At 52.2% G+C, this 22,228-nt stretch overlaps 3 protein-coding genes and 1 non-coding gene across 4 annotated transcripts; 2 read left to right on the top strand and 2 right to left on the bottom strand.

Annotated features, from left to right (window-relative positions):
• Nucleotides 1-567: 567 nt before the first annotated feature.
• On the bottom strand, nt 568-3,194 carry M406DRAFT_245482 (uncharacterized protein; the record flags this gene model as incomplete). The annotated part of the gene is made up of 2 exons (XM_040916336.1): nt 568-3,081; nt 3,156-3,194. 2 exons carry the CDS (start codon nt 3,192-3,194, stop codon nt 568-570), a joined length of 2,553 nt encoding a protein of 850 aa, XP_040780582.1.
• A 7,475-nt stretch (nt 3,195-10,669) lies between these two features.
• On the top strand, nt 10,670-11,587 carry M406DRAFT_96483 (uncharacterized protein). Its single transcript, XM_040926328.1, has 2 exons — nt 10,670-11,179; nt 11,319-11,587. Exon 1 carries the CDS (start codon nt 10,728-10,730, stop codon nt 11,079-11,081), a length of 354 nt encoding a protein of 117 aa, XP_040780581.1. The 5' UTR covers nt 10,670-10,727; the 3' UTR covers nt 11,082-11,179; nt 11,319-11,587.
• Nucleotides 11,588-13,443: 1,856 nt separating this feature from the next.
• On the top strand, nt 13,444-13,962 carry M406DRAFT_319998 (uncharacterized protein). The gene has a single exon (XM_040919333.1). The coding sequence runs from the start codon at nt 13,545-13,547 to the stop codon at nt 13,833-13,835; it is 291 nt and encodes a 96-aa protein (XP_040780580.1). The 5' UTR covers nt 13,444-13,544; the 3' UTR covers nt 13,836-13,962.
• A 3,430-nt stretch (nt 13,963-17,392) lies between these two features.
• On the bottom strand, nt 17,393-17,505 carry M406DRAFT_t3. The gene has a single exon. It is a non-coding gene; the product is annotated as a tRNA-Leu (tRNA).
• Between the last annotated feature and the right edge of the window lie 4,723 nt (nt 17,506-22,228).

The raw sequence follows: 22,228 nt of genomic DNA, 5'->3' as shown, positions 1-22,228 counted from the left end.
CATACAATTGACAAAAGTGAGAAAAAACCACCATGAGACACTGCGAAACGACGAGGAATAACGACCAGTAGAAGAATGTAACCCCATCTTGGAGAAGTAATAATGTACCGTTGGAAGATAGAATAGACGGCCCGAGACACCAGCCCGAGTAGTAATGTTGCTGAACAACGAATGAAGCGGAGGCAAAGACAGACAATTTTCCCTCGTTGTCTTGTGCTTTAGAGACGTATTGTCCTGTGTGTGTTTAGGTGGGAATTACCGCCATAGACGGCGTCTCTTGGCGGAGGATTGTCGCCCGTAGTCCCAAGTGGTTGGAAAGGGCGCATGTAGAGGTATAGTCGTACCAAAGCAATTCGAAAACATGAACGCCGGTGTCCGCTATGCTTTATTGACAATGACAAAAACCCAGATAATCAATCGTGAAAACCGCACAAGTCCCCGAAAGATGATGGTATCGAAGAAGAGGGGTATTTTGGAGCGGCTTGGTATCTACCGAAGGGCCGAAAAAAAGGGGTATCATAGCAATTGATGGTAAGAAGAAGGGGGAGGAGGGGGCGAGGTTTCGATTTAGATGGCAACAGACGATAGTTCGGTATTCCCACGGTGGAGGGTCGGAGCAGCCGAGTTCGGGTGTATTGATGAGTTAGAGTGACCGAAAGGTGACTCTGTAAAATGTGTAGTGCCACCGGTATCCCAGCGCTCTTCGCTGAGGGCGCCCAGATACCCATCGACGACGTTACTGCGCAGCGTGTCGATCTTGCGCCGGTACAGCTCGCCACCCGCATCCCATCTATCAGGTTCGGCCCATGATGTTGGAGTTCCAATGTCCTGAGCAGGGACCACAGGGGGCAGCTTGGGTATCGTTGAGGTATCAATGCGAGGAATGACCCGTGTCGCAACGCCACGATTCGCTTCGGGCGTGGGACTGAGTTGATGGATTTCAGGTGTTTGTGAGATTCGGTAATTAAAATCAGGGGATACAATGGCCGGTGGAGCTTCTTCTTCTTCCAGTACCGGCCGAGGTGGAAGTGGCTTGGTGTCGGCAAGATCCACAATTCGTCGCTTTGGTGCTCGACGCGGCCTTCGTGTCGAGCTCGTGTTCACCTCGCTGGCAACCGTCTTGGGGGATGGACGCTCTTTGCGCAAGACCGTTGACTTGGGAGGTGCATCGTACACAATGGTAGGCTTGCTCACGTCCACAGCCTTGATCTCTGGCACTGGAGGTCTAATCACAGGTACAGGGAGAGGCTCCTTGGTACGCTCAACCAGATATCTCTTTTCTGAAGATGTGGGGCCGGCCGTATCGATCAAGATATCCTCGGTGTATCCAGGCGACTGGCGGAATAGGTTGAAGATCGTGATTCGGTAGTCTTTGTGAGTCTTTGTGAATGGGTTTCCTTCGACCCAGATCTCGCGTATATCGGGGATGTTTGTCAGACGCGCAAGCTCCACTGGATCTTTCAGGCCGTTGTCCCGGAGGTCCAGTCGCTCCAGAGGGTACAGCCTCTCAATACCAGCCAGCGACTCCAGGCGGTTTTCTCGAAGATTCAGAGCAGTAATGGCTGGCAGTGGGTTCCGAGTGAGCGAGTGCAGAGATTCAATCATACACTTTGAGAGATTGAGGGCACGGAGCGCCGTAAGTGTGGCTAGACTGTCGGGAATCTCCTTGAAGAGGTTGTTGGACAGGTCCAAGGAGTACAGAGTATTTGCCAATGGCATAAAGCTCGCTGCCGATATCGAGGTCAGGGAGTTCTCGGCAAGACTAAGGTGCCTCAAGAAGCGCCATTTTGACGAAGGCAGCACGGTTGTGGTGGGAAAGTTACTCATGCTGCCTCTAGCTGGATACCACGAATCAGACAGGCTCGACTGCGAGCTGCCAGAACCCGACCGTTGGACTTTGTGGGAGCCGCGGATGTGCTGAGAGCCGTGTCGTGAGCTGGCAGGTCTTCTTGGCGAGTGACTTCTGGGCCTGGACGACGTCTTGGTGGGTGATCGTGGCGGTTCAATAGTTGCGACAGCGACAGACTTCCGTCTGGCATACCGAGCCGCGTTGTCGTCGTCAACAGCGGCTTCACTTCCCACAGAGCCGAGATTGAGCAACGCAGGTCGTGAGCCGGGGGAGCCTGGGGCCGAGGTAGACTTCTGAAGCTCGGCCGGGGTCGCAAATGTCATACTCCTCCGTGGGCTCGAGTTGCCGGGCCATGGCGTTGTCGGCGACCTCTGTTGCTTTGATGTCCGCCGTCTCCTCTTGTCCATATCGTCCAGGACGATGTCGATGAGCAAATCGGCGGGATTTTCGATGCTTGCCCTCTTGAGGGTGAGGGACCTCAACTGGTCCGCCATGCGATCCCAGCCAAAAAATTGTCGGAAATCGATATCGCAGACTTCCAATGCCTGGCAATTTTTGAACACGTAAAGTGGAACTGCCGAATCGAAGGGGAATTCCTCATACCCCTTGATGAGCCTTGCCCGCCAGTCTGGTGCTAGTCGGAGGCACGGGATTTTGGTGAAGGCCGAGTAGAGATATTTGAGGTCTGCCTGCAGAGCAGCCTTTTGCTTCTCTCCACGGGCGGCAGATATGTTGTTTCCGATGCCAAAGTTGGACCAGAGTGCAGACATGCCCGACATTACGCTCCGCATGCTGGACACTGATCGTATAGAGCCAACTTCCGAGGCGCCGGTCTTGGACCTCTGCGTTTGGCTGAGGAAGGAGACGTAATTTGCTGACGAAGTCGTGTCGTGTAGATTCTCTAGGCGGACCTTCATGGGGCCGACGGGTATGGCCAGTTCTTCAAACCGCGACAGCAGGTAGAAAAGGTGGTGGGGCGTCAGGGCGAGCTTCGCAGACTTGGCGGACTGTGACGTGAAGTTCAGGGAGCCGAAGGACAGTGCGGAGGCAAGGCCATTAGATGCGGAAGCACCCGACGTGGCTGGCCTCTCTGGGACGGTGGGTGATGTGAGGCCATTGGGGGTGACCGAGGAGACGCTGTGCGAAGCACCATGTCGCGGGGCGTTCTGTTTTCGCAGCTGCAGGGCGTTGGCCAATGCCTTCTCGTGGGTGCGCACAAATGTGGCTAGTTGCTGCATGCCAAACATCATTAGTCTCTTATCTCTGAATTATGACGCTGAGGACTTGGATGATGCCTTGGTCGTACCTTGATGAACAACTCCCCGTCTTCTGAGTCCATGTTCATTGCTGAAAAGGCATGGAGGACACAGCCAGCGAGAAGCGACGGGGCACTATGCAGAATGGAATCGAGGATCCCACCAGCAGTGGAGGGGTTGGGAAAGAAGCAATATGCCAACAGTGCACGACGATATTTTCTTGAAGCCGTACCAGCGCCGGGTCGCGAGAGACGAGGTGATTTTCGAGGTCGAGAGGCTCTGGGGGATCGAGGGCACAACCTGTCTTGGCGATTGGTCGCCAGCAGCCTGTGCGAAGTCATCTGTCAGTATCCTGGTGTACAGAACGAGGCACAAAATCATACGGAAGAATAAAAAAAACAAAGAAGAGGGGCCGTGGAGCCGAAAAATGCAAGAGGAGAGAATGGGGCTCGATGGGAGACCGAGAGAAGTTGTGTTGGTGTGTGTGATGTATGTGGTGTAAGATTACGGTGCTGCGCGGCTGTACCCAAAGCCAGTTCCCGGAAAAGACGTAGGATATCCCTTGGTTTCCAGAACGGAGTGGGTTGGAGAGCAGGAGCTGAGGTCAGCCTTCTTAGGGGAAGAGGCTGAGGTGTCGTTGGGTCGGGACAGAGTTGAGGCCCAAGAAGCGACCACGGCAGTGACTCTGAACTATAGATATGTCGGCTAGGAAAATGGTCTCGCCTGTTTCAGCGGCGGGGCATTGTCACTGAAACTTGTTTCCAGTGTTCAGTTGGACAGTGATCGAAAGGCCCAGAATCCCAAAAATCGGAAGATATCCTACGTCGGACGAGTTGTATGGCGTAGCGAGGTTGGAGGGGCGTCGTGGTCGACCGCAAGCATGACTTGGAAGTGTTGGACGGGTACACGCAAGCCTCGCACACATACCCTGTCGTAATTACTCCAATGGTGACAAACACGAGTTTGTGAAGCACACTCGAGTGAGGTCGAAGTGCAGCAGGCGCTTGAGTGAGAGACGGACCAGCCAGAACAGGAGGTCGTCCAGCACAAGATAACGCACGAGGACACAGGCAGGAGGACGGGGACAAGGAGACGCCGACGGTTGGGACGAAGATGGTCCATTGTCACCTTGTCGTTGTTCCATTCCTCTGGGTTCCTAGCCTGTTTCTTTTCCCCTTGATTGCTTTCTCCTTGTGACACATGGCTTGCAGTAGATCTCGGTCCAGGTAATCGGCCAGGAATGTTGCAGAGGGCGCTCACTGGAATGGCGGGGAAGAGAGACAGACGAACACTCGACGATGGGTCGACATGCCAGCAGGCGATAGGAGCAGTGACACAAACAGCAAACAACAGCAACGGCGAGGGCAACAATAACAACGACATAAAACAGGCAGGACCAACACCACTACCATAGAGATAACAGTGTACATATCAGGGAGACTCAAACAAGGCAGAGAGATAAGGCAACAAACAGCACAGCGCAGGAAAGAAGAAAAAGTAGACTTACTGGGCAAAAACTGGCTTGGACTGCGTTCGAGTGCAGCAGATGATGCTACGCCGTGATGTATCCAAGAGAACAGGTGTGGCCGCAAAGGATCGACGAGGAGGAAGAGGAGGGGGGAGGAAACGGAGGGGAGGTGAAAGCGTAGGAGAATATCGTGGAATTCGACGACGGGACGAATGGATGTTTTCTGTTGTTTTCTCTCTCAAAATCCCAACCCAAGGTCCCTTCCGTCGCACTGGCCCAGTTGAAAAAGGGAGATGAAAACAGACCAGAGGGCCCTTGTTTGGACGCTGGAGCAGGGCAGTTGGGGTAGGCGCTTAGTCTTATTGCCATGTAGCGTGGGGCCAAACGGACAAGGGCATATGGGGGGGGGGGCAGAGATGGGAAAAAGAGAGGGTAGCCATCCCAGTTCCAATGTCCAGGGTTCTTGTGCAAATTGCTGGGATATCCCTGTAAGATGGCATCAGGGATAGTGGCAAGCGGGCCAAGCACGGGTCGCTCCTGGTCGTATCGAAGTGCTTTTCCTGGCGGTTTCCTCAACTTTGTGGAAATGAAATATAAGATCCACTCCTGCCTGTTCCTGGACAGACAGTCTGGCTGATTCTGCAGCTTGGTCAGGTGGACAGGAGATTCATCGTCTGGTGCTAAACATCTCTCCATTGTTGTTGAAATCTGCTGATAATCTGTCTTATCTCTTCATCAATATGAGGAGGGGGGGGGCGTTTAAGGGTGCAACCGGAGAGGTGGGTGAAGGAGGGACCTCAAAAGCACTACCATAGTAGTACGTACGTCCTTCCTATCGTTTGTGTGGTCGTGGTCAACCATCTCTTCGTTCCCACCTGCTCCTCATCCACTAAGCGCAGCTCATACTTTGCCTCCTATTGCCACCATGGTCACGATGCAGTGGTTGATGTTCTACCTCTCCTTCTTCGTGACTATTGTCACAGCTGAACTTTTGTCGCCTTCAGACTTGACAGGGAATAAATTAGAACCTCCCTTGTCAGCTCTGGTGCAGCATGAGGAGGGCATGAGAACGCAAGTATGCTGGGCAGGTCACTCGTCCGCTGATGGAGGGTACAGGGGCTTCCCAAGCTGCATTAGCACCTGCATCTGACTGCGCTAGAATCAGAATGCGGGTTCACCTCACCAACAACCAAGCGTCTACAGACCTACCGCGATACAGAGAGCACTTCTATGGTGCTACTATAGCACACATCAAGGCAGAGCGCAGCGCTGAGTGGGTGATCCCATAGTCTGCAGCCATTTGCGGCTTCTTCTGCCTCCTCCTCCTCCTCCTCCTCCGTCCTCTTTCTTGGTGTGCACGACTCTTTCCGGCATTTACATCATGTTGCGGGTATCGCATGACAATACAGGATTTGTGTGGTCGGAATCATTCCGAAGGGTCTGTCCATCTGCCATGATCATGGCGGTGGCCTCGTGGCTGGTTACTGGTCGAAAGAGGAGGGGCCCACGCTCCCAGCCGCATTTTAGAGGCATTGATGCCGGCAATGGTAAATGAATTACATCCGTTACACGCCTTTGAGAAGCTTACTCTGCCTTTCTGATCAACCATCGACCTGCCTCCTTGAACCCACGGGTCTTCGGTGACTCTCAACTGGGATGTAGAGGTGGCCCAGTTCGGCTCCGTGTTGTCCTGGGCATCCAGGGCCCTCGTCCAGACCCAGCACCGTTGCAACTTACTGGTCAAGGCGGCTCAGACAGGGTATTGCAGATTCTTCAACGCCGCATCCAAATCGCTGTGACGGCGCGCTATGGTTCAGCCTCGACCTTTAAACTCGCATATTAACGAAACCTTTCCTCTGGACTTGGGTTGCGGCCAGCCCTCAGCTAATCAAGTAGTATTTGGTTCAAGCCATTTATTATTTGTGGCGACAGGCGTCCATACTACTTGTGCGTGGCCACCGATCCTCCTGAAGCCGGTGGCGGCGACATCATCAGCTGCTGTTTACTTTCCAAATCAGTATGTCAAGACGTCCGGCGCGCTCATCCTCCGGAGCTGGCGACGACAATTCCGAATGACAAGTTCATGCGCTCGCCGTTAGTGGCTTGTCCCCCAAATGAGGGTGCCACTTGGACCTTTGATGGCGTCAACTACTGACCAGGATCCTGACGAGCGCCCCACTGTTCAAGCAACGTCCGTCCTCGACGCGACTGTGGAACACCGTGGCGGTCGCAGGGTCACAAAAATCCCAGAATTTGGTCCCCGACAAGGTTTACACCGACATGGGCGAGACCAGTACCAAGCAACCAAGCACCAGCGCGGCGTAGAAGAGAAAGAAGAAAACAAAAGAAAGAGAGGGAGAGTAGATGAGTTTATCGATTCCCCCAGTCGTTCGTCATACTTTACGTTGCCGCCCGCCCTGGGCTTGACCGCCTCGACGTCGGATCTTGGGATGGTTTCAACGGCCCAATTAGCTTGCTCGCACACACATGCAGGCTCGACTGATCCGACTGCGCCTAACTGGCCCCCTCCCGATACCGTGGACAGGCACGACAGGCCGCCATTCATTCTTCTCCAATTCACGGTAGGATTCCCTTCACCAGATCTGCGCTCCCTGCAGGTCAACCTGCCAGGGTTATGAATGAAGAAGACCGTCCAGTGGCCCGCGCCATCCTTAGCAGCGGATGGACCCTGACTTTTCAAGGGCCTTGTCTGTGCGTCGGAGCGTTGATGTTCTAGCGCCCATTCCCCTCGAGGCCAAGCAGCCAAGGCAGAGCATGTATCCATAGTAGCCACTGCACGACAGGTTATCCTCGAGTGAGAACTTTGAGAGATCTTCCCAACTGAGTCGGACAAAGCTCGGGCTCAACAGCAGATCACGGCGGTGCAACAGACGGTGTAGCCTACCGAGAGCTCTGGTATGTCGCCTCATCTGCGACGAGTCTCGATCAGCGTCCAGTTCTTCTCCAAGGCGTTGGAGATGGGGAATCTTGAAACTTGTGTCGAGGAAGCCCTCTCCAGACGGGTAACAAGCGAGCGCAGGTCGATGGGGTTGAGACCACAAACAGGACCACACCATTTACGCCATTGTGCATATGGCGAACAGCAACTTGACCACTGCCGAAGCGCACCCTTGACCACTGTAGTCCCGGGGGTGGCTCCATTTGAATACGTCTCGGACCTCCCGTGACACCAGAAGCCGAACACACCCATGGATTGCGCACAATGCACAGAAGTTTCCTAATCATTCATTCTGGCTGCCCAGTCTTCCGGTCAGAGGTGCTCGATCCGCACCGATGCTTGGATGACCTCCTCGTAAGCCAAGTCCTGGGCGGCAATCATCTGAGGCCATTATACACGAGTCTTGGTTAATTTCTCGCGTGGTGTGGAGCTCGTACATGGAAAACCAGAGCTTTTGTGCTTATGCCCCATCAGTTTGGAGCCGACAGCTCGGCTGATGTGTGTGCTGTGTATCAACATGAAGCATCATTGTCAGAAAGCCACCACAACGCCCGCGATCAATATTTCTGGCAAACCCGCCACAGGCAAGAGTCAGACAAATGTTCATCATAATGGCAGGCAAGGAAACCCTACGTTGCAGCATCGAGAGCTTTCGCATATCTTTTTTCCTGCCTTGCAGGTTTGGACCGGGACCCCTCCGGTTCAACAGCTCTCTGTCTCCACCGGCCGTCTCACCAAACAGACTCGTCGTTCAAGCCACGTCCACCGTAACACCAGGACAAGAGACTAAGCAGCCGCTACCAAGTCATCGTGGACCTGTGCCAGTCTTATGTATGGCCAATGTGCGGCCTTGTTTTCTCCACGGGTGTTTCTTGCACGTACTCCCCTCATAGCAGGGAAGTGAGCCGTTTTCTGCGCCTACAGCCTCATAATAAACTTCAGCAGGTCGTTTTGATTTTGGAATACCATATGGAAGCTGCCACAGGTCTTGTCCTTATCTGGATTGGCTGATAGTTGCAAAAGCCCTATCACGTGTCTAACGAGTGGCACAATGCTCACCTTCTTCCTGCTGTCGCGCTCGCAGTCAATTATTTCGTCGCTACTAAATGCCGGGCATCGCTAGGGAGAAGAGAGAAAAAAAAACGTCTTATCCACGGCAGAAGATGATTTCTGATTTGTTTTAGTATGAATCGACCAGCGATCACTCCTTCTCCAAGAGCGGTGGGCTATGCATGTCGTGCTCCGGCGCACGAAGTTAATCAATGCTGGCCGTATACGCTTCATGTGTAGACGAAGGTGTGCACACCATGACGTGGGAGGGTGTGGAGGGGTAGCAGGGGCCATCCATCTTCGTATTCCCGTGATGCCTGTCGCCATTCGACTTGTCGTTGCAGAGCGGACTGGCGTGTTTGGGGTTGACCAGAGAGAAATACCTTTTTAGCACAATGAAGCGTCTCTCGAGGCTAGGAAGATACCCTCACCATCGCGTTCCTCGATCACTGTGTAACGTCTTTTGAGTCGCTACGAAATTGAGTGGCGCGCCGCTAAAATAAAAAATAAAAAATAAAAAATAAATAAAAAATAAAAGAAAAAAAGATGGAGGACGAAGGGGGGCCAATGCTGTGTATCTACCTCAGCCTCGCAGGTGCGCAGATCTATCTTCTCCTTTTTTCCCGAGGAGCCAATAGCACATGCATCTTGAACACGCACCACACTCTCCAAAGTGCTTGCATACTATGGTACTAACGTACATACAAGAACGTGCTAGGGTGTGTCGTGAAGTGACACAGGGCTTCCGGATCAAGGATGCCGGGCTCTATCTCAGATGCCGTTTGAACGCAGGCTAGCAGGCATTGGTGCCCATCTGCAGGCCAGAAAGTCATTCTTATCAGCGGGATGAGGAAGAGGAGGAGGCCCCTCCTTTGAGAATGGAGACGTACTCCATAGCAAAACCGACTTTCTACTATAGTAAGGCGTGCGTGATCCTCAATCGGGCGAGTCAGCCACTTGGAGCCTCGTCGTCATGTCTTGTGATCAGCAGGGCACAAGAAAACGTGCTGTTGTGCATTGGTCAGCCAACGTTCAAATCCAGAAACATTGGAGCTTGCTGCAGGTCGAGGCATTGTGCGAACCCTACCTCGATGTCATGAGGGTCATATCAACTGCCTTATCTGCGGTAGTAGGTAGTATCGAGCTCTCTGCAGGTCCGTGCATCCCAAAGGGATGATCGCAGGATTGGACCCCCCGGATTGTTGCTGTGTGGACCGTCGCCCAAAGACGCGGCGATGGCGGCTGTTCGAAATTGGTGAACCCGCCCCACCTGCGCATGCTGTGGTGTGCTCAATCCCTGCTGGGAACATATGCACCCATAATAACACACTCACACACATGCCCACGCACACACACACACACGCTTCTGGATCCCTGTCGCAAACCGGCCACCCTTCCTCTCTGGCTTCTTTTTGCTTTCGATGGAGGGGCCAAGTATTCGAAATCCTGCATCTCCTTCTCTACCCCACATGCTCGACGCCCGGCCTTGGTCTTGCAGGGAAGAGAAAGACAAAAGAGAAAAGGAAAAAGATAAACCATTAGGGAAAGAGGAGGGCCTGCTCAGATTGAAAATGAAAATAAAATATCCTCGCCGCCACCCATGATCGTGATCGTCAGATCGGATCACGGGCATTTCTGTGTCGCACCACGTCGCACCTCTCGTCCTCTGCATTGCGGGTGCCTCGACAGACAGCAGCGAAGAAGGCACGTCGGCTCCTGATACGCCAATTGCCCGCTCTCTCTCTCTCTCTCTCTCTCTCTCTCACCGCCTTGAGACACGGCCAAGCTGACATGGCGGCTTGCCTGCGCACCCTAAGAGAGGCGTCTCACTAAAGGTTCACGTACATGAAGGTGGCTGTCAGCGTTGCTACCCTTCTTCGCATCACGTCTTGTTCTCGCCTGGTCGACAGCGTCGGACGCTGGTCTATATGCATGCAGCGCCATGCTGCATCTTTTCTCTTCTAGAATCGCGGTGTGAGACAAGGACTCTTGGGTCCTAATGCGAGGTTGAAGAAGAAAGAAAGAAAAAAAATTCTCGCAGGATTTCTCTCCCCCTCTTTTCTCACGATGGGTCTAGTCGAGAGAAGAGCAGAACTTTTCGGAGGCTTCCCAGTCGCCCGCCGCTTTGTCAATCACGCCGCCGCAATGCAACTTGGGATGCCGTCTCCGTGTGTGGAGTTCAGCTTGCTGCTGCTGCGGCGTTTCCGAGTTCTGATCACAATCAACATCATACGCCGACCTAGCAGCGGGCTGTCCCATACCCCGAAGCTACCCTGGCGAACAGGCCTTTATTACGCGGCCCGTCTGCCATCTGCCATAGTCGATGCGCCGTTATCATGGCCCGACGCGGGGTGTTATGCATGGCCGGATTTGGTTGTGGCGACAAATATGCTTTCTCTGCGAAGTTCTGAAACCCCCGACATGCCGTGCTATATTTACTACAATCAGTTACAGAGTTATTACCCCTCTCCCAAACGTCACTATACTACATACATGTAGACCATAGTGCTACTACCTTGGTCAGTCATTCGTCACGCATGAAGATGGAGACGAAGAAACAGAAGCGGCCCCCCCCCCTCCCCACCCTGTCAGACCCAGTAAGTTGACTTTCCCATTCCGGGACGAATTCTTCGATATGTGAACTTTCATTGGCTTGAAATGATTCTGTGAGGTCCTCAGGGATATCAAACAAGGTTCTTTCCAGAGACAACGTCTGGGTCTGATTGTTGTAATTAGGAACCTCGGACGAAAGACTCTTCCCCTCCTCCCTTCTCGTACATCTCGCTACATCTTCTTCCTCTCGTGTCGACCACTACATCGTCGCGGAATCATCATCACTCAGGCCTAGCTGAGGGCCTAAGGAGGGGCTGGTGGAGCACAGCGCACGGCGACACACGCGGTAGAGAAGGTCCAGCAAGGAAGAAGAAAAGAAAAAAGGGAAGACCCGTTCTTTGATTTGCTCGCAGGCTATCTTTTGCATCTCGCAACATGTTTCTTGGTCTAGGGAACAGAAAGGAAGAAGAAAGAACAACGCCCCATATCTAAGAGGGCCGAAGTCTGTCGTTAAGAATAGGCGCCTGGACTGCCGGTCATCGGCACCAGCTGGAAGACGACGAGCGGTTATGTGCTAGGCCTCTTTCCCCCTCCCCAGCAATTTGATCTCGATGCTGACGACCCAAGCCCGGGTTCCCACAGGATTTCGATCACGTTTTGAAATCCCATGTTGGTCTGTGGCCAGGGGGGCCAGAGGGACATGCATTCTGGCCCAATGGAAGAAGCCCCGCAAACCTGGAGAAAGAGAGAGAGGAAGGGGGGGAAAGGTAGCCGTTGGTATGGCCGCTGACGGGTCGACAACGGCCGAGGGATCTTGTCGCAGCTGTGTTGCTGACAGTCAGTGATGATGTTGTTGACACGACATGTCTTTTGTGCTGCAGCCGGACATGCACAAAGAGCCTCAGCTCCTCCCTCGCCCCTCTCCTCCTCTGCTCAAAACAGTTACTTATGTGTGTGCATGTGCGTCGTCATCGTTTCCTCTCGAACATCACATGGCGAGTCGGGAATTTTTTTTTCTCTTCCAGCCCACTCACTTGTGCATGAATTTTCGGCTCGCCTCTGGCGCCTAGGAAGCCTCGCCGTCGGTGACGTTCCGCCGAGGCGGACGAACGGGGCTGGGGCTTGACGCGTTTAAGAACCACTCCAGCGCGTGACAGTGGGGTGAGGGGAGTTTTGTCTTTTCTCTTTTTGGGCGCTGGTTTTGTTTTCTTTTCTTCTTCTTTTTGTACAGCTGTTCTCAGTCCCACTTGGCTGCAGGTCAACAACCTCTTGGGTCTAACCGTTCACGCAACATCCAAGGAAGTTTCATCCAACCCTTCCCCGCCCCCGCCTCTCTTTCCCAATCCCTGTCAAACCACCTTTCTGCAGCAAAAAGTCGGCCGTATGGCCTTTTGTTCTTCTTTCCTTTTTTTCTCTCCTTTTTGTACGCAATGTGTTTTCCCCAGGATATGCACAGAGAATTGCCGAGGCTCCACTCTCGCTGCTGCTGAGTTCTCGACGGCCGGTCACGTCTTAGGGGAGAGAAGGTTAGACGCGTTGTGACGACGAAACAGTCGGTCAGTCTCACTTCTGCAAGTGGGGGGAGGGGTAGAAATGGGCACTACTACATTTGCTTCTTCTCGTCGCACGTGGCGCCTTCAAGAGATCCAACGACGGCCCAAGAGAGGGGCCATGTTGGTTGTCACCGACTCCGACTCCTCCCCCTCCTCGTCCAGCGAGTGACTCACCATTGTGAGAGTGGTGGGAGAGCATTGAACGGGAGGGGAATGTTGTGACAGTCTGATAGCCCTCGAACTGGACTGCGCAGGTAGTCCAGCCAGGCCTTAGCATTGATCTTAATGGCAAACTCTATCCGAATTTTAAAATTATCTTCTGCGGGGATTTGGTCCCAGGGATCCGAGAGCGAGCGGCTAATACCAACGAATCCTTGGCCAGGAGACGTGACTTTTTTTTCTTCTCTCTTTTTTCTTTCTTTTCTATGGGAATGAAATGTAGGTGAAAGTTTTCCTTTGAATTGGGAGAGTTGCTGCATTCCCGGGGCCAGACAGTTCTGGGATAGACCTTGAGAACAAAAAGATCGCTTGCAGTCAAAGCTGAGGACTTTCAGACGGCAAGAGATTTTGCGGAACAGGGAACAGGCAGGACATCAGACTTGCCATACTCGGCCTGGTCTAGTCACTCAATGAATGAGAATAGAAATACACAAGCTTTGTTACAATTCTTTCTAAGCAAAGTGAACGGCAGAAGTATATCTCTGTTGTGTCTACAGCCTTGACCATCCACACTTCGAGAGACGCTTGGTAACTTTAGATTACAAAATTATCATTAGAAGCGCTTCAGATCTTAAAATCTGTTTTGACCTTCTTTTTTTTTAAATGTTCCTCCTCAAAACTCCGTCGAATCATCTCAATGGCATTGAACGCCCTTCTTATTTTCTCTATCAAAATAAGGAAAAAAGAAGACGAAGAAAAGAAGCTGCATCCTCATCACCACTATGCAGCTGGCTTCCGGTGGCAAGGCTTCTTGGACACGGTCGGGACTGGTGCACCACCTGTCTGGGTACCCGCGTGGGGGGGCACCCTCCCCGTTCCAGACGCCGAGGGCAGCACCGAGAAGCCGCTGCCGCTGCCCGGCTTTCCGGTGGGACGGGTCGAGCTGCCGCTGCCCCCGCTGGCACCACCGCTGGGGTGGCCTGGGTGACCTGTGGGAATGGTCCCGCTGGGGTGACCCGAGTGACCTGTGGGAATGGTCCCGTTGACGTGCGCAGAGGCCGACACGCTAGGCCGCGTGCTCAGCGTCGGCGAGGGGAAGCCAACGGTGGTGGATGAGTTGCGGTGCACGAGGCCGCTCGTGGGCGTCGACGTGGGGAAGGGGATGGTTGCGTTGCCCGCTGCGGGGGTGATGGTCGAGTTGAGCGCCGGGACCGTGGCGATCGAGGTTGGGGTGCTCAGGGGCAGCGATGTGGTTGCGTTGATGGCTGCTGGGGTACTGGAGGAGAGGGTGGACACCGGGCGGGTGGACAGGGCTGTAGGCAAGGACGAGGTCGTGTTCAGGGCAGTGGGCAGTGGGGACGGGGTGCTGGTGGCAATTACGGATGGCACCGTGGAGGAAGAAGATTGGGCTGTGCTCAGGGTGCTGCTGCTGCTGCTGCTGCTCGTGGAATCAGACGATGACGACGATGATGATGTCTGCGTGCTGGACACATCTGAGGTCGTCGAAGAGGCTGACGTCGATGCCGAGCTCGATGTAGCGTCAGGGGTTGCTGAAGAGGAAGCCACGGTGCTCAGGCTTGAAGAGGACGAAGAAGAAGACTCGGTTGAGCTGGTAGATGATGAGGTCGCTGAAGGCAGATCAGTCGAGCTGGAGGTGGTTGAAACGGTCGAAGTCGTAGAAGTTGAGGCAACATCGGATGAGCTGCTAGACGATGACGAAGTCGATGAGGGCAGATCAGTCGAGCTGGATGTGGTTGAAGCAGTCGAAGTCGTAGAGGTTGAGGCAACATCAGACGAGCTGCTAGATGATGATGAAGTCGACGAGGGCAGATCGGTCGAGCTGGAGGTTGAGGCAATATCAGACGAGCTGCTAGACGACGATGAAGTCGACGAGGGCAGATCGGTCGAGCTGGAGGTTGAGGCAATATCAGACGAGCTGCTAGACGACGATGAAGTCGACGAGGGCAGGTCAGTCGAGCTGGATGTAGTTGAAGCAGTCGAAGTCGCAGAGGCTGAGACAAAATCAGACGAGCTGCTGGACGATGAGGTGGTTGTTGATGGCACGTCGGTCGAGCTGCTGGCCATCGAAGTGATAGACGAGGTATCATCGGAAGAGCTGCTAGACGAGGAGCTTGTCGCCGAATCAGTGGCGGACGAAGTGGTAGACGACGCCGTTGATGACGGGTAGGTCGTGGTGCAGACCTGGGTCGGAGCTAGATCATTCAAGGCATTTAGTTAAGACTCGACCAGCAACATGGCGTCTTCGCTGCCCACGAGATCTTCTCTTATTGTGAAGGACGGGGACAGGAAACAAGATACAAAAGGATGATCATTGGGACTTACCTGATGCAATGGCATTGTCAAAGTAAAGGTTGAAGAGAACTGTGCTGTGGTACGGACTGCACGAATAGTACACACCAAACAACAAGGTGCTGCTAGTTGGTGCATATGTGCCAGATAAAGTCGTCCAACCAGTCGTGGTCTTGGTGAAGACCTTTGAAGAGTAGGTGATCAGGTTTGTCGTCGTGAGGGTGTCATGGAATAGGTATATTATGCACGTTTCCGAGATAGAGTAGGACGGGTTTATCACTCCGTTGACGTCGATTGAGAATGTATATGTCACTCCCGTTTGAAGGTTACTCAGTGACTGAGTAAATTCGCCAGCCGTCGTAACGGACCCGGCGAGGCTGGTTCTCAACGTCAGCTTGAGCCTGTTGATGTGATATAAACGAGGAGAAAAAGGCCACATAGACCAAGACAGAGACAGGAGAAAAGAGAAGGGGAATAGATATAAGATACGAACAGGGAGTAGGAGCCGTCATCGGCATAAGCATTGGTTGTCGTTGCGGTGCTAATATAGTAATTCCAGCCGGCGGTCCCATCTTCCCACGAGGGATTCGTCAAAACATTCACCGTCGGGTTCGTGCAAGTCACGTCTTGAGCAGAGACGATGCCCCAGCTCAAGGCTGAAAGACACGAAAAAAGAGTATATCTCATCATGGTCGTATACGCCTGACCAGAAGAGTTGGGAAAAGGCAGGAAAAAGAGAGGGGGGGGGGGGGGATTAAGGAAGTTTTGATCACGCCTGATTTGGTTGGCAGTGAGTACAATGAACGAACGGACGGGACAGTGAAGCCCAAATGATTAACAGGACGCTCGGACAGAGCACGTAGTTGGGATCCGGAAAGAAAGGATAACCAAATACCCCCAAAAAGGTCGGACAGCAGGAGGACCAGAGACGTAAGTAGTATCAGGGCTCACACAAAGTACACGATGCTCCTACATATACTTTATAGTCTGTCTCTTTGCGTGAATCACATCTGGCCACGGCTTGACCTGATAGGCTTTCTCTACTTTGTGGCTGGCCAGCTGTGGATACTCAGTACACAAGAAGGGGGAGCCTGGGAGCTTCGAGGGGGGTCTTGATGATCTCACGAACTTTTCACGTCCTTCGAGTAGTCAAGTTCATGATATCCAACTATACCCCATACCATATTTGGGCTCTTGGTCGTCGGAACTACGGTGTATCCGGAAAGGATCTTGTCCAAGCTAAGCCGTGATAAGGCTGTGGAGCGATCTATATTCAGGAGGTGGAAATTACTTACAGGCATGCCACCGAGTCAAAATAGTTGATTGGTCCGCACATCACTTTTCAAGATCTCAACGACGATAAGATGTGACATCTAACCACTTCAACATGATTATCACAAAACAAGTACTCGTCGACTTGCTTGTGGATCGAAACTTTTGCGAGATCGAAATACTCCATGCACCAACCTTTTGTAGGGCTGTACAGATCATTTGGCAGTCAATAAGGGGGTTTGGGTAGTGATCCCGAGGCCTGCAACAACAGAGCGAGGGCCCCTGTCGAAGCGGGTCTTTCAGCTAGCCGCTCAGCCACTGCTTTTAGGGCAAGCCACATGGCAGCAATTCAACTAATTCCTCAGGCTGATGCCAGCTGAGGGGTGGAGCGTTGTGGGCACAGCTGGGCGCTATTGATGAGTTGATAGCTGCCAGAAATTGCAATTTCGTTCGAATGTCTGGAGCTCAAGCTCGACTGACAATAAGACAGCGGCGAATGAGAGAGATTGCTAGGCAGGATATGTGCCCAGCCTGCCCAGCGATTAGCACTTGAGATGTGATATTATTAGAGATTCGGAGAATATATAGCTGTAAGAAACTTAGCAGATATGCCGTACAGTCACGGCATTATACGCTGTTCTTAAGACATGCTATAACATGTAGTACTCTGGACCTCCACACCGGGGTATTAAGACGGACGGACCATCGGGAGGGTGACGTTCCGAAATTTTATGGTCGAAATGTCCTGACAGCGAAAAGTACACTTTACAAGGAGATGCCTGTATCTCACATTCAGCTAAGAGCTCGTTATCCCATAGTATGGACAAGCCGGGCTATGGCATGTACCGGCAACCGTACCCAGGATTTCAGAGAAAGGGGAAAGGGGCAAAAAGTATAAAAGTACAAGGAGAAAAATAACTCGATTGATGAACGTGCAAAAACCAGAACAAAAAAAGTTGAAAATGGTACCTGGGAGATTCGAACTCCCGCCTCTTTCGAGATCAGATGAAATCCACATAAATGCGGACAAGATATTCTCTTGACTCAGACGCCTTAGACCGCTCGGCCAAGGTACCATCAATTAATAATATACTCCCCAAAATAACACTCATAGACCTAATCCCTGGTAAGAGAGTGGCATTTTCCCGTAGACTTCAATGTTCGCTTGTCATTCCTTCTCACGATTATTGGCCTATACAGTTGTCCTGAACGACCCAGCTTATTAATTGTTGTATATGTGTCAAAAATGCAAATATTCATCAATCCCCGGTGGGTCTAGAGTCGAAAGCTGACTGGACGCGATCTCGTGGGCGAAATTGTAATATTAAAATAGGATATTCGTTTGTTGCGCTGCTCCTATCGCGACCGGGTTCCAGATAATTTAACCCTGACGTTTTCTACTACCAAGATACAGTACTTGATTACGGTGTATTCATTGATTGTAACAGGCAGTAGTCATGTTCTTCTCCCATTTTTGCCACCACCTTCGGGGCGTCGTTCGAATGATCTCCTTCGGTACGGCTTCCAATCCATCGACAAGCGAGTTCAGCCGGGACAGGGCTTCGCGTGAAGCTTTCTTCAACGCCCACTGCCACGACGACCCCGCTCTGTCATTCTCTCTTTCTAAGCGGTACTGAATTGCCAAGCGAAGAGCTGGGTCGCTCGGCTCGTACCCCTCAAAGTTGCCCAGTATTCGATAAGGATGGAGTGTATCTGGTTCTGAAAGTTCGGCCCGCACGCAAACACCAAACCACGATGTGTGTTGCTGCTTAATGTTGAGTGTTTGGGTATTGGGAAGTTCACGTAATGTCCTACGTAAAGCCAGCAGATGGGGAGGTGTTTACCGATCATTCTTGGCGAGGCAGTATAGCTGCCCGTCAATAGCGTACTCATCAACTGCCTGTCCTTTCCAGCATTTGTATGTCCACGATCTGCAACCTTGAACTCAGTCTTGACTTCCTCTCGTGGGCCATCCACTATGGAACAGGCCAACGTGGCTTCTTTGCAGATGTGTTCCTCTAAGACCTGGGCGCACAGGTTCGTGATTGAATGGTCCAGGACACTGCATTCTGCTGCTGTATCCACATCTTGCGGGAATAGTGACAAACTATGTCTATCATGACTGTCAAGCGAAATCCGATCTTGTTCCTAGCTGGCTTCAGTAGGCTGGCTTGACAATTGGCCAACATGCGCAGGTGTGGAGTAAGCTGTGAGCTCAATAGCTGGACTATATTTACGACGAGCTGCTGGAGGTTGCATATCCTTGGCCAAGCAGGTCTTCTTAGACCTACGTTCCGAGAGCGCCGGATCTAAATCAAGTGCCCGTTTTATAGGAACTGTGGGCAGAAGATCTGGAAACGTTTTCGACTTTTCCTCATAATCATGACGAGAAGGCAGCGAGCCTTCGAAAAAGGTGACCTCCTGGTCTACCTACGCATGGTCGTTTCGCGCCCTCCTAAAGCCCTCAATGCGTTTACGGTGCTCTTCATGCACTTGCCCCCACAGCTCCCTGATTTGGCGAATGGCCTCTGGATCTTGAACTCTGGGTTTTTTGGGTACCGAGGCGTTGTCATTCTGCAAAGGTGAGCCACAAGCGGGTGGCTCCATTGTTTGCGGGCTGGTGGTCCCGGAGTTGCTGTTTGGACCTCGTGAGAGAGGGCGACTGGCAGGTAGATGATGCCACGAGTGAGGGAACCTGCAATATCTTCGAGCCGACGAATATCGGCATCGGCGACAAAACTACAACGCCAAAGCCATTCACGGAATTGTATGTCCAAGGTGCCCACTGTCATGGGCTTTTTCTGGCCCTGTCCCTGCCGCAATCGTAATCTGATCGCTGCGGAGAATGTTGTGTTCTCGAAAAAAGCGAGATTCAGCCTTTGGACGCCCGTGACCGCACTGGCAAGCCCAAAAACATCTGTGATACGCCTAAAAGAATCAATATCTAGCATCAAGCAAGCAAGATCAGGATCCTGGGGCTGATGAAGATCCTGGATATCCGCTGGCTTTTTCAATTTGATCTGCGGAGAACCATACGCGATGACTGTGGTCCCTGAGATTTATCACGAAAGGACCAACCAGGTTGTGTTTCATAGCATGTACGATATCATCTTACACCGCAAGCCACACATGATGATGATTCTGGCAGCGCTTCCAAGAATAGCCAGACGATTTACTTCTGAGACACGAGTGGAACCCGGAGAGAAGGCCTCAAATCTTGAGGGTCCTGACCCATATGCCTCGAAAGAAATAGTCCATACACGCGCGTTTGCTCGAGTAAATTTCATTCCTTCCAGGGCCTAAAGACGGTTTGGATCACTTAAAATGTCGGTCCTTCCAGCTCCCACGTCGTCCGAATCGATCACAATGCTGATGAGTGCACCAGTATTTCCCGTTGGGGCTAAGAATTTGTTGTTGCCCACCCGGTCGCCGACTTCTTCGGCCATGATGTATCTGAGTTCACACGCAAAGTCGATAGGAGCGCTCAATGGTGCTGGGAGACTCAGTGACTTGATAGAATCCGGAGAGAATCCGTTCTTCTTGGCCAGACTCCTAGTCACCGAGCGATAATTTCCTGCAGTAAGGACCCTCGCATGGCGCTTCCGTGCCTCATTTTTGGACTGTTGGGACAGCCACTTTGCGCGGACCTTCACCCACTCTCTGTTCTCCGAGTCTGATTAGTTACTCTGCAGTTGAGCAAATTTGTCTCGCTGATCAGGAGGCACCCAGAGCCCTTGCAGGAGACGCAGCAGAATGTTGAGACCAACATTGGCGTATTCTTTGTGCCCGGACGGCCGTCCGAAATTTTCGGTCAAAAGGACACCAGGCAACAACTCAAACACTCGACAGAACATCATCTTGAGAATGTTCCGCACGACGCCAGTCTCGATTGTTGCCTGAGTCTCACGCAAGGCCAAACCCGCGGGATTAATGGGCCATAAGCGTAGAAAGTTGGCGAAACGGTGACCCTGTCCACAAGCCAAGACGAAATAATGAAGCGGAGCCGTGTTGGCTCGGCGTATCTGCCCGATGTGTTCGACAGCTATGCGGAATGGACTTCGCCTGATTGTCCAATGTACAAACGCAGGTAGTCCTCCCTCCCTGGTTGATTATCCGTGACAAAGTCGACATAACCTAAGTCTTGATAGAAACGTTGCTGACTTTGCTACCAATCTTGACTTACAAAGCTAGCGATAACACCTCGCCCTGGAGCACAAGAATTTCTGGTTCGAGACGATGCAAGCAAGCATCTATTAGTATCTCGTTAGGGCCATACGCTGCTATGGGCATGATGTATCGTTGCAAGCTGGGCAAGCTTGTGATCCCGCCTTCTGCTAAGCTCACGACCAGGTCTGTTACAACTTATCGATTGCCGAACTCCAGGAATCAGATAGACATATTGTATGTCCCCAGCTTCGAGAGGAATTCATTGTACTAACGCTCACTGCCACGCTATAATCATAGGAGACTGAGTTTTGCCATATGCCCTTGGTCACCTGCCCCGATATTCGACAACTCCGCAACCCGATAGGAGTTCGGAACTTGACGGGTTCTCCTCGAGCGAAGAGTTGTTATAGGGGCAAAGAGTGACATAGAGCCATAATCAGATGCTGTTGGAGGGTCATTTACTAGGGGTCGTGGACTGTCGCTATTCATGTCGAGTGCTCGAGGAAACTGGGTCGCAGTAGCCCGAATCTCTTGCAGTAACTGCAAGGTAGATAGGTGCAGTCTTGACGTGTATGCAGATGATGCTCGCCCTGCTTGCAATTTTCCTTGATGCAAGCATGTACTTTTTGCTCCTCTCTCTCCGCTAGAGCCTTTCGCTTTGCTTCCGAGCGGCGGACAGCCCGTGGGCGAATAACTCCGAATAAAATTGCCTTGTTCCATGAGCAGTATGGACCCAGGGCCGGCGGTCGGGGTAAAGGCTTCTGCGTTCATAATTGAACCCACGGCGTAGGTGGTGTGGATGGCGGCAGCAAAGTCCGAGTCCCTCTGGTGCAAAAAGAGAGAGGTGAGTTCCAAGGTTGGCGGTGAGAAATGCAGGTGACAAATACCCAGCCCGGCCGGCAGATTGTTTGTTGCCATGTCACTTTTGTTGAGCAGGGTGCCAATTCCAAACTTAACTACCTACCAGCTTTGGGGAACCTTGAACACCACGGTTGTTAAGCTTCATTGCCCTGATGATTCTCCTACGGTACTGTGAGCAGATCCTACGGTGGGTCCAACACACTTTAGCGCTCTCCAGCACTATCGAGTCCCAATTGTGGTGAATGCCGGTGTGGTGAACGAAACTGCGAATGAATCGATGAATATTGAGAGATATTACAACCTAACGCCACACTCTCGCCAAGAGCGTGGTGTTCTGACTGAAGAAGTATGGGATTGCGAACGTTCAGGACGATGCACATGCTGTCAACAAAGGGTGCGAGATGACTATGACGAGAGATCTGTCTGTTGCCGGGAAATCTGGATTTCGATAATGACTGGCAATCCTGTCTTGCGACAGCCAGCCTTGATAGGGACCCAAGATGGGCTTTTCAATTATGTATTGCCTCTTTGAAAAATCACGCTGCTGTATCATGATCCTTTCTTCCATTCAGTAATTGAACTATCTTATTTCGCTGGTGGTATAGGAATGGTCGCCTGGGGCAAGTCCTTTGCAATAAAAGAGAAAGGCCGGGTCGCCCTGGAATGGATTTCGTATCGTCATGGGTGGTCTAAAGATGAAGGTGTCAAACGCCAACACGTAAACTGGACGGGAGTAAGCGAGTGCTGGAAGGTTCTCCAGAGTAGCAGGGA

This window comes from Cryphonectria parasitica (genome assembly GCF_011745365.1).
Source record: "Cryphonectria parasitica EP155 unplaced genomic scaffold M406scaffold_1, whole genome shotgun sequence".
NCBI lineage: Eukaryota > Fungi > Ascomycota > Sordariomycetes > Diaporthales > Cryphonectriaceae > Cryphonectria > Cryphonectria parasitica.
This window is presented reverse-complemented; position numbering and strand designations above follow the sequence as displayed.

Bases quoted from the DNA above. Each gene is read 5' to 3' on its own strand.
- M406DRAFT_96483 (XM_040926328.1), top strand. From the start codon at position 10,728: ATGCAACTTGGGATGCCGTCTCCGTGTGTGGAGTTCAGCTTGCTGCTG.
- M406DRAFT_319998 (XM_040919333.1), top strand. From the start codon at position 13,545: ATGGCATTGAACGCCCTTCTTATTTTCTCTATCAAAATAAGGAAAAAA.